The following is a 12,748-nucleotide window of genomic DNA, read 5'->3' on the forward strand; positions in this document are numbered from 1 at the left end:
TCTCTGTCTCTCCTTACGTCACAGAAGTCAAAACACAAAGATCAAGCCAAATGTATCCTATTTAAATTTTAACATCTTAAATTATCTTTTTTTTATGTTAAGCAATTAACTAAGCTTAACTGAATTAATATTTTGGAGTTTAGATAGTTTAGGGTTTTAGGGTTGAGTGCAACCCATCTAGTAGACAAAGTTTGGTGAATTTAAATCGGGCTCTATTTGGATTTATTTTTTCACTTTAGATCTAAACTAACCAAGCTTATATATAGATAGTCTGATTCAATTATGTTTAATTAGGTCAGTTAAATTTTTAAATAGTTAGGAATTATTATTTCTCCTCTCCCTCTACATACTCTCCTCTCCCCTCTCTTCCCCCATCATTCCATTTCTTGCTCTACCTTGCTTGCCACCGCCTGCTTGCACTATTCGCCAACAAGGAGATCCCATTCTCCCCTCTCCAAAGCCTTTATCTCTCTTTCAATCTTTCTCGTGGTCTCTCTCCTTGTCTCTCTATTACTATCACGTAAGTTGCCACAGTAAAGGATAGAGTTTTGAAGCAAGGAGATCTAGTTGATTTGCTTCAGTTGCAATATAAAAGTCATCTCGCATGCTAGTCAGCACAAGATCCACCTATGCCGACTAGCATGGCTCGTCACTTTAATCCATGGTTATCATGATATCTTGGTCTTTAATTAACCCAAATTGTAGAATTAATAAGTAATTATTTGGAATTAGATCTTAGTTAAATTTGGTTTTAAAGGATTTGAGTTGGATTTCATAGGATTTAAGATTGTCCAGCCAATAAAGGTTCATATAGTGACACCACTCATGCATCCTGGCTTACTTTTGGTACACTAGCAAAACAATGTCAGTATGTATTGCTCATGTCAACCGAAGTGAATGAATTTTACTGAACACTTGGGATTCCAAGTTCATTAGCTAACCTCAAACTTTAAGTTCATTATGAACTGGCAGTCTCAAAGTAGCCAAGTGGCCAGAGAGTGCTCTGATTTCTCTAGTTGAATAGACTCTCCACAACATCTTGCATGAAAAACAGTTGAAATCCACTACCTCTAACATTAAGTAGGAGTTGAAGTTGAACACTCTTCATTAGTTTTTACTATTGTCCATATAAGGAAATAAAATCCATTTGACCGGCGACCCCAAAGGTTGCACGTGGTAAGAACAAGTTAAACTATGTTTATTACAAAGACTAGAAAATGTTTAAGTAAGAAATAGTAACTAGACATTCACTGCTAAAATTTAAACTCAGCATTATTACCAAGAAGAGTAACCAAACATTATATTTGTTAAGTACACTAATTATACAGTAATAATAATTATTTTCATAAAGAACCAATGCAAAATCATCATTTTTCAAATAAGTTAGCAAAGGAAGAATGTTAAGTGTATAGAACTCTCAAAATCCCAGCACATGGGATATTAAAGAAGCCCAGCTTTGTGGCTTCTGTATCCTCACATCATGGAAATAAAAATCCCCAAATCAAATATTACCTAATAGAAAAGAAGAAAAAGACAAATGGCCAACCTATATCATTTGTAGACATTGAAAAGTTTAGCAAGAAAGAGCCTTGGTGAAATCTATTACTGAGAACTTCAACTAAAGCAACAAGAGCAGCTGATAGCTGTACAATAACAAAATAAATAGCTGATGTTGGTCCCCAGGGCTGGTCTCTGCAATAGAAGCGCAATTTGTCAGATAGAGCAACCCCAGACAAGTTAAACTAATAAAAACTTGTCCAAAAAGACTAACAGAGATGGCTAAGGTAAGATGCTTTGATTACCTACATAAATTGCAAAAACAAGGAAAAGAACTAAGACTAAAATGAAATGTTCACCTTATGTGTAGGTTTCAGGAATTACAAAATTTATTAAAAGAAAAGGAAATATAGAACTAACAAAATTTACAGGAAGATAAATTGGTCATAATACCCATCCCATTATTGCAGGAAGGAACTGAGGGTGGTTATTAGATCTATCAACGTTTTAAGATTTTGAAAAACCAAGTGGGTTACCAATAGTCACTCTTGTTAGTGTGACGAAACAGGATTGTTTAGTACTATTGACCATAACATTGAATAACTTTAGCCTGCAAGTTGCTTACTGTCCCTACCAATTCTCACTCAATTTTTGGAAGATTTGTTAATGGACTTTATTGGCGACTTGTCGAAGTCAAGGGGTCCACAACTCGTTTAGCAGTAGTCAATAGATTTCTCAAATATGCTCACTTCTTGCCATTTTCTCACCCGTGACCTCTATACGAAAGCTCCATCAGTTGCCATTCATTTGCGACTGTGTCCTGACATTTACTATCTCTTTTTGAAAAGAGTGATTTTGTTTCATTGGTACATCTCTGAAGTTCAGTTTGGCAAATCAACTGAAACAGATAGTCAAACCTATGTCATCAGCTGCTGCATTGAAATATATTTATATGTTCTACTGGTGACAAATCATTAAAGTTGGTAAACTGGATTCCTTGATCTGTTTTATTGCAACGCTAACGTCTATTGCACCAGTTTGAAGCTCACCCCTTTGAAGTTGTTTACGGTCATCTTCCCTATTTTGAAACTAATTAGTTGGCACCTCACAACTAGAAATTGTCGACATGCTCTTCTTCGACGAGATGATTTCTTATAATTATCACAAGAGATTCCAATAGACACAACAGACTATTAAACATTTTGAATTTTGTGATCAAAGTCATTGGGACTTGGAGTTTGCAGATGGTAATTTGTTTCTCTTGAAGCTACAAACATACAGCTAGATATTTCTACCCTAGTGCAGCAATAAGAAACTTTCTTCTTACTACTTTTGGGCCCTTTTACATCAAAAGACATATTGGTAAAGTTGCTCTTGAGTTGGCTTGCCGTCCTATGCGGACGCAACTGGACCTACGCTGCCTACTTTCAAAGATGGTATTGCCAACATTGTATATTGTTTTGGACTCTCAGATTCAAGGAAAAGGGAATTTTTGTTCTGTCAACAAGGTTTGTGATCAACAGAGGCTTCATGTGAATCAGAGTAGAAGTTACGCCTGCACTAAGATAGCATATTGCTTAAGAGCAAGCACATTATAGCTTGCAGGAGGTATTTCCATGGAAGGTGGCATATCCAAGAGAAAGCGAACCTAGTCAATTGATTTTTTCAATCAATCACTACTTGAGAAGCTTTCAACACCAATACAAACATACCAAGCATCTCATTCATGATCTTGTCCAGCACAACTGCATAACGAGATAAGGATAAAATTGAAACTTGCAACACACAACACCATCAACATCCATGCATGATCACTTCCATCCCAGATAAGGATAACTTAACATAGAGGCAATTTTGTTTTTGCATTATTCAATGTATTCATTACATAATCATTACAGCATGTAGAAAAGGTATAATCTTTGCATGTAAGACATTGCATCATCAATCAATTAAATTTTTTAATTTTTCATTGAAATTGGGTTTCCCTCATTCTTCCTTCCAGCTCCTTCCTGTCCCTCTTGTTTCTGCATCCACAGCCACCAGTCAGCCGTTTCAGCAGTGGTTCTAGTATTAATTTTAGCTATTCCTGCAACCATTCTAGCAATCACAGCATACCTGCTACTGCCAGCAATTCCAGCCTCCATAGCACACAGAAAGCTCTGTCTGGACTTGATATTCACAGCAACATGGGAAGAAAGGAGAGAAGGGAAACAAGTTTCCTAGCTCCTGGTGGCTCAGAGGTGTCCCCCTCTTTGGATTCTCTTCCCTTCGTGCATCACCGTGAACTTGATCTCTTGTTGTATAATTAGTGTACAATTATATGCTTAACACAGCCCTGCTAATCTCCCTAATATTTCTGATATAGTACCAAAGGTGACTGGGAAGCATACCTATTAGCTATTGCTGATTCCTCCATTCCGAATTGCTCCTCTTTAGCTGCTACTTCATGTCTTTATGCAAACATGCCTGCCCACAAGCCTCCTTTTCATGAGCATTGTAAAAAAAAAAAAAGAAAAGAATATCAGCTCTTCTCCTCCAGGATCTATTGTCACACACTGTTTCATCCATGACACCTATTTGACACCAAGCAACAAGCAACCCATGCACGATACTTTTCGTGTGATATTGACTCTTCTCTGGACATCACCTCTGCTAGCTGTCTCCTCTGCATGACAACCACTCCTCATTGGCCAAACAATAATTGGTGTGCCAAAATCCTTCCTCTTTGCATTGCATCTCCAATATTATGCAATGCCTACTGGTTATCCCTCCAACACAACAATAGCTTTGTAGTCCATAGCCCATTTACTAGAATCTTTCTCATCCTCTGTTCCTCTTATTTGGAGAGCACCTCATCTTCTTATCAATGTAGAAAGCAGATATTTTTCATTTCCTCTTTGCCAGTGAGTAGCTCCTACTTCAGACAATAACAACACCCTCACTGTGTTTGCCTTATTCCTTGGAAGCTCCCTTCAATTCAAAATGTTATATTTCTTGACTACTTTCTCGATGCCTCCTAGCACTAGTTTCTTAGGACTTTTGAGCTCCATTATGTTTATCATAGAAAAGTTGAACAATACAAGATCTACGCACATTTATGGTAACTTCTCTTTCTTTGTTCCTACGCCAGTAACATGTCCTACCAATACCACTAGCCAAGAGGTCTCATAACAGTAGCTAAGTGTGTTTCTCTTTGACCATTGCTATCCCTATGTTTGTATTTCAAATACTTAAGTCATTGAGCTTATTACCCATGAATACTTTAGTAAGTCCAAAAAATATTTTGTAACATTTAATTATACTTTTATTTTCATTGGGGGTTTGAGGATAGGCAAGATAATTGGCGTAGGACATATCTTGTGGATTATCTGATTGGTGTCAAGGCAGGGGGAGTCATTTAGAGATGCCAAATGAGACTGGCAGGTTGCCATCGTGGCCAGTCTATTTGTGGCCTAATTGTAAATAGTGAAGGTGTAAAATCTTGTGGATTTTCAAATTGTTGTTAAGACGGGAAGCCATTTAGAGATGCCAAATAGGCTGGGCAGGTTGCGGTCTGGGTCAATCTGATTGCTGCCTAAATGTAAATAGTAAAGGGTATAAAGTGTATAGCAATAATAGCGAATAGTACATGTAGAGGGAATCATCTAGGGTAAGAAACACAAATAACTTCCCCATTATTCTTAAAAGAAATGAGCTAGTAGTCTCATAGATAAACAACCATGATAAGCAATAATAAAAAAAAACTTCACGTGGACTAAAAACTACTCATTCAAACTGTTAAAGCTCATATTAACCCCAGTTATCTATATATATAGTTGTATGTAACTATTGGAAACATAATTCCAAATCCTGTTTCGTCACATGGTATCAGAGCCTTTCTAAAACCCTAATTTTTTCTTTTCTCTTTTCCCATATACATATTAGGGTTAAGGCCCATATTAACCCCAGTTATCTATATATATAGTAGTTGTATATGGGCTTTAACAGTTAGAATGAGTAGTTTTTAGTCCCACGTGAAGTTTTTTTTTATTATTGCTTATCATGGTTGTTTATCTATGAGACTACTAGCTCATTTCTTTTAAGAATAATGGGGAAGTTATTTGTGTTTCTTACCCTAGATGATTCCCTCTACATGTACTATTCGCTATTATTGCTATACACTTTATACCCTTTAATATTTACATTTAGGCAGCAATCAGATTGACCCAGACCGCAACCTGCCCAGCCTATTTGGCATCTCTAAATGGCTTCCGTCTTAACAACAATTTGAAAATCCACAAGATTTTACACCTTCACTATTTACAATTAGGCCACAAATAGACTGGCCACGATGGCAACCTGCCAGTCTCATTTGGCATCTCTAAATGACTCCCCCTGCCTTGACACCAATCAGATAATCCACAAAAGATATGTCCTACGCCAATTATCTTGCCTATCCTCAAACCCCCAATGAAAATAAAAGTATAATTAAATGTTACAAAATATTTTTTGGACTTACTAAACCTATTCATGGGTAATAAGCTCAATGACTTAAGTATTTGAAATACAAACATAGGGATAGCAATGGTCAAAGAGAAACACACTTAGCTACTGTTATGAGACCTCTTGGCTAGTGGTATTGGTAGGACATGTTACTGGCGTAGGAACAAAGAAAGAGAAGTTACCATAAATGTGCGTAGATCTTGTATTGTTCAACTTTTCTATGATAAACATAATGGAGCTCAAAAGTCCTAAGAAACTAGTGCTAGGAGGCATCGAGAAAGTAGTCAAGAAATATAACATTTTGAATTGAAGGGAGCTTCCAAGGAATAAGGCAAACACAGTGAGGGTGTTGTTATTGTCTGAAGTAGGAGCTACTCACTGGCAAAGAGGAAATGAAAAATATCTGCTTTCTACATTGATAAGAAGATGAGGTGCTCTCCAAATAAGAGGAACAGAGGATGAGAAAGATTCTAGTAAATGGGCTATGGACTACAAAGCTATTGTTGTGTTGGAGGGATAACCAGTAGGCATTGCATAATGTTGGAGATGCAATGCAAAGAGGAAGGATTTTGGCACACCAATTATTGTTTGGCCAATGAGGAGTGGTTGTCATGCAGAGGAGACAGCTAGCAGAGGTGATGTCCAGAGAAGAGTCAATATCACACGAAAAGTATCGTGCATGGGTTGCTTGTTGCTTGGTGTCAAATAGGTGTCATGGATGAAACAGTGTGTGACAATGGATCCTGGAGGAGAAGAGCTGATATTCTTTTCTTTTTTTTTTTTTTTTTACAATGCTCATGAAAAGGAGGCTTGTGGGCAGGCATGTTTGCATAAAGACATGAAGTAGCAGCTAAAGAGGAGCAATTCGGAATGGAGGAATCAGCAATAGCTAATAGGTATGCTTCCCAGTCACCTTTGGTACTATATCAGAAATATTAGGGAGATTAGCAGGGTTGTGTTAAGCATATAATTGTACACTAATTATACAACAAGAGATCAAGTTCACGGTGATGCACGAAGGGAAGAGAATCCAAAGAGGGGGACACCTCTGAGCCACCAGGAGCTAGGAAACTTGTTTCCCTTCTCTCCTTTCTTCCCATGTTGCTGTGAATATCAAGTCCAGACAGAGCTTTCTGTGTGCTATGGAGGCTGGAATTGCTGGCAGTAGCAGGTATGCTGTGATTGCTAGAATGGTTGCAGGAATAGCTAAAATTAATACTAGAATCACTGCTGAAACGGCTGACTGGTGGCTGTGGATGCAGAAACAAGAGGGACAGGAAGGAGCTGGAAGGAAGAATGAGGGAAGCCCAATTTCAATGAAAAATTAAAAAATTTAATTGATTGATGATGCAATGTCTTACATGCAAAGATTATACCCTTTCTACATGCTGTAATGATTATGTAATGAATACATTGAATAATGCAAAAACAAAATTGCCTCTATGTTAAGTTATCCTTATCTGGGATGGAAGTGATCATGCATGGATGTTGATGGCGTTGTGTGTTGCAAGTTTCAATTTTATCCTTATCTCGTTATGCAGTTGTGCTGGACAAGATCATGAATGAGATGCTTGGTATGTTTGTATTGGTGTTGAAAGCTTCTCAAGTAGTGATTGATTGAAAAAATCAATTGACTAGGTTCGCTTTCTCTTGGATATGCCACCTTCCATGGAAATACCTCCTGCAAGCTACAATGTGCTTGCTCTTAAGCAATATGCTATCTTAGTGCAGGCGTAACTTCTACTCTGATTCACATGAAGCCTCTGCTGATCACAAACCTTGTTGACAGAACAAAAATTCCCTTTTCCTTGAATCTGAGAGTCCAAAACAATATACAATGTTGGCAATACCATCTTTGAAAGTAGGCAGCATAGGTCTAGTTGCGTCCGCATATCTACTAGGACGGCAAGCCAACTCAAGAGCAACTTTACCAATATGTCTTTTGATGTAAAAGGGCCCAAAAGTAGTAAGAAGAAAGTTTCTTATTGCTGCACTAGGGTAGAAATATCTAGCTGTATGTTTGTAGCTTCAAGAGAAACAAATTACCATCTGCAAACTCCAAGTCCCAATGACTTTGATCACAAAATGTTTAATAGTCTGTTGTGTCTATTGGAATCTCTTGTGATAATTATAAGAAATCATCTCGTCGAAGAAGAGCATGTCGACCATTTCTAGTTGTGAGGTGCCAACTAATTAGTTTCAAAATAGGGAAGATGACCGTAAACAACTTCAAAGGGGTGAGCTTCAAACTGGTGCAATAGACGTTAGCGTTGCAATAAAACAGATCAAGGAATCCAGTTTACCAACTTTAATGATTTGTCACCAGTAGAACATATAAATATATTTCAATGCAGCAGCTGATGACCTAGGTTTGACTATCTGTTTCAGTTGATTTGCCAAACTGAACTTCAGAGATGTACCAATGAAACAAAATCACTCTTTTCAAAAAGAGATAGTAAATGTCAGGACACAGTCGTAAATGAATGGCAACTGATGGAGCTTTCGTATAGAGGTCACGGAGTAGGGTGAGAAAATGGCAAGAAGTGAGCATATTTGAGAAATCTATTGACTACTGCTAAACGAGTTGTGGACCCCTTGACTTCGACAAGTCGCCAATAAAGTCCATTAACAAATCTTCTAAAAATTGAGTGAGAATTGGTAGGGACAGTAAGCAACTTGCAGGCTAAAGTTATTCAATGTTGTGTTTTGACATGTAATATAGGTTTGAACATGTTTTTGCACATCAGTGTGCATGCCTTCCCATACAAGTTGGCTCCTACACAGTGAAGAGTCTTTTGATACTCTTCATGAGTGTGGTCATCAATCTCTTTAAGGATTTCCTTTAACAATGGTAAATTCGCTGGTAGAAAGAGTATTTTTAAAAGAAACCAAGTCATCTTATATCCTCCAATGCTCAAATTCTTTCAACTTAGTACTAAAACAAGACTCCTAGGGTCTGGGTTCCTAAACATTCTTGCTCGCTTGAAGGGAAGCCATGGTTTGATATAGCTGTAAGAAATAGGATTCATTTTAGTACTTCAATTGATATTTTATTCAGGAATTTAAGTTCATTTGTTATTTCAATTTATGCATATGTCCTATGGGTAAGTGTAATATTAGAATTAACCTTTTCTAATGGATATTTAATAGGGAAGTTTTAGAAAAGGAGGCCTTGTTTGGGTGTTTTTGGAGAATGGACTCCTAATTTGAGCTTTTCCCCTTTCATAACAACTATTTTGATTCAAGAGACAAGCTCCATTGAGATCACATGCACAAATTCATGGATATAAAGAGATGGCATGCCCCATTTAGGTGATGAGATTAATAACTTCCCCATGGAAAAATTAACGAATTACAAAGTTAGAAATTAATATAGAAATAGTTTCTCAATTTCTTAACAATATTCTAAGCTAATAAGTTTTTTTCAAACATGATTTCTGAAAGACCATGAGGCTTATCTTTCCTAATAATTAACTTTCTACGAATCTTTCCTAAAACAAAAGGTTCTCAAGATTTTAAACCTGGACACTTAATGAAACCTAAAATCCTAGACCCTACATCCTCAATCTAGATGGCAATCCAATTCTCATATTTAATATGAAAGTGTTTCACACGGCAATTCCAAATGCTTGGGAATGTCAGAAAGTAATTGAAACAAACATGGTAGATAACATTCCCTTATTACATTATTAGGATTTGTTCGCATGAATTAAATACACCCAAAAGGTTATGCAATGGTTGTATAGATTAGGGCTATGAGGTTTCTATAAAAAAAAATTAATGTTTTTCAAAACAATTGAGACACCATTGAAAAATGGCTTTGAGAAACAAGTAGAAAGTACGTTCATCTGAGAGTAAAATATAAAATCAGGGAAGAAAAACAAGATTCATGTCACCTAACAAATCCAATTAGCTTGACCCATCCAGCATCAGCAACGATCCATTTGTCCCCTTTAATATACCAAAGAATATGAAATATTGTTTCTGCTATAAGCACAAGCACTGAAAAGATGACTGTACAACAAGCTATAGTATACACTCTCCAAGAACTGAATCCTGCCAAAATGAAATAGCATATCATGAAAAAAAATTAATTGGCAGAAACCAAAGAGAATTATTCCAAAACAATCTAGTAGCTAATCTGAATCATCGCATTAAGACTAAATATTCTGCTTGTCAGCTTATCGGAAGAAACCAAAAAGAATTATTCCAAAACAATCTAGTAGCTAATCTGAATCATTTACACTGAGACTAAATGTTCCACTTCCTCGCTTAGATTTCTGGAAAAACAATATGACAGCAATAAAAATCAAAAAGAACAGAATTAGAAAAACTTAAACGAGAAGCATAAATATAATAATAATTACATCATGAAACAATGGCTAGCAAATCAGGTCAAAATTTACTGAGATTAAATTAAATTAGATTTTCCATTTAGAAACTTACATTGTTTAGCAAATTTCAAAGCAAAGCATATTAAATTAGCAGTTCCAAACTTCCAATATTCTCCAAGAATATAATTGTGAATTAGAGTATTTATGTGTACTTATTAGACTTCCCTATATAAAACCATGTTGGGATGAAGAGGAAAATTTTATTATATGCAAACTTCCAAGGCAATGAAAATTAGGGTGAGTATTCGGTTAAAACCGAACCGAACCGAACCGAATAAACCGAAAACCGAATAAACCGATTTTTTTCGAACCAACCGAACCGACCGAATTTCCCAATAAAAACCGGACAAACCGAACCGATATTTTATCGGTTAATTCAGTTTTCGACCGAATTAACCGAATTAACCGAATTTTTTTAAATATTATAAAAATTTTACTAATAAATTAGAGATTTATATATTTATTTAATTAAAATTTATAAACTATTTTTTTAATTTAATTAATTCGGTTTGTTCGGTTTAACCGAATAAGAAAATTTAAAACCGAAACCGAACCAAATTAACCGATTTTTTTAAAAAAAATAACCGAACTTCCGAAATAACCGAACCGAATTAAAAATTCGGTTCGGTTTGATCGGTTTATTCGGTTTAACCGAATTTTTGCTCACCCCTAAATATAGCGGTATAAATGGAAAAGTTGTGGAAGAACCAAGTGATGGTTGTCCCCAAATGAAAAACATGGATCTGCAAGAAGTGTTGGCTTGCAAGTAGTAAGGAGGCCGAAAGTTGTCTACGATGCTCCTGCAGTGCAGGACTCCTATTCAATTGGTGTTGAGGTGGGAAGCTTCACAAGGCACTAGGTTGAGGAGATAATGTGCAAGAGGAGATAGCTTCACAAATGAGATGTCAAAGAGATGATGTGCGTGAAGATAGTATCACTAATGAGATGCACAAGCAAAAAAAATGAGGACCATATAAGTCACATCATTCTCAAAGAAGTATCCAAAAGAACCCAATGAGATGAACACCAACCAGACGGAGGAAAAAGGAAGGAGTTAGAAACTTTACCTCTTTGCCTATCAACCTTTAATTGAACTACAAGATTTGATTTTTAAGGAGTACTGTGATGCCAACTTGGAAGAGCCCTTAGATAACACTCTAGATGAACCATTTGACGATAAGAACTTACATGATCCTCCTATTGACTTGACCCTTTTGAAGACTGATAGACTGCATCTATCTGACTAAAAATACAATTCATTCTGCTACCCTCACATGCATTCACTGATTGCAGGATACCGATTTGATGTTTAACAAATCAATTAAGACTTATACTGTCATGTGTCCATTTGTGGATATTCATGACTTTAAATCTTGTTAGCCTAATGAGTTCGTTTCCTTATCTACCATCATCATACTAATGGGTTCTTTTGGATACTTCTTTGAGAATGATGTGACTTATATGGTCCTCATTTTTTTTGCTTGTGCATCTCATTAGTGATACTATCTTCACGCACATCATCTCTTTGACATCTCATTTGTGAAGCTATCTCCTCTTGCACATTATCTCCTCAACCTAGTGCCTTGTGAAGCTTCCCACCTCAACACCAATTGAATAGGAGTCCTGCACTGCAGGAGCATCGTAGACAACTTTCGGCCTCCTTACTACTTGCAAGCCAACACTTCTTGCAGATCCATGTTTTTCATTTGGGGACAACCATCACTTGGTTCTTCCACAACTTTTCCATTTATACCGCTATATTTTCATTGCCTTGGAAGTTTGCATATAATAAAATTTTCCTCTTCATCCCAACATGGTTTTATATAGGGAAGTCTAATAAGCAAGGATTGAAATTTCGTGCCGTATCGCCCGATACGCACGAAAAATCTCGTTCCGCTGCGGCACCGGCACCGGCACAGCCGTTTTTATCAAGTGAGCAATAATTATTACAAAATTCTTAGTGATATGGTAGATTATGATCTTGCATTCATAAATTTAAATTGTCTCATAATTACTTCTCCACAAACATTCATTTCTTTATTTCTTATTGTGAGGAAAATTAATACTCACGCTTATTTAATTTATCATATTCTTTAAACCAAAATTTTAAATTTTAAATTAGAGAATATGTAAATTACTAGCAATATTCAAGCCTTTATATTTCCATATTAACTTTCTCAAAGGCGCTTCCAAACACCAAGACTATAGTGGAGCTACAAAGAGCATTCCTTCTTTATAATTAGCCATTAGAAGAGACGGCTCAAAAGCAAAAAAGTGTCAATGAAGTCCATGCTTAGTCCCTCAAGAATGGGAAAAAAAATAAAACAATTCTTAACTAATTTGAAAGAGTGTCCAACAAAGAAGACAATAAACTA

General features: G+C 36.3%; 1 protein-coding gene across 3 annotated transcripts in view; it reads right to left on the bottom strand.

Moving 5' to 3' along the window:
* The window catches only part of LOC141819766 (piezo-type mechanosensitive ion channel homolog), a 57,468-nt gene that overhangs the window by 39,608 nt on the left and 5,112 nt on the right, over positions 1 to 12,748 (bottom strand). For 2 of the 3 annotated variants that reach the window (XR_012601101.1, XM_074707017.1), the window contains exon 1: positions 1,547 to 1,650. Coding sequence is in view for 2 of the 3 variants with exons in the window: in XM_074707017.1 (XP_074563118.1) it covers positions 1,547 to 1,565 (19 nt within the window). In the remaining variant the exon portion in view is untranslated. Of the gene's footprint in view, positions 1 to 1,546; positions 1,693 to 9,875; positions 10,036 to 12,748 lie in introns of those variants that run through there. The other variant, XM_074707018.1, reaches the window with a different exon arrangement.

This window comes from Curcuma longa, unplaced genomic scaffold (assembly GCF_044706935.1).
Source record: "Curcuma longa cultivar G26 ecotype Majalengka, Jawa Barat unplaced genomic scaffold, ITB_CL_G26_1.1 utg18532_np1212_1030455_RagTag, whole genome shotgun sequence".
NCBI lineage: Eukaryota > Viridiplantae > Streptophyta > Magnoliopsida > Zingiberales > Zingiberaceae > Curcuma > Curcuma longa.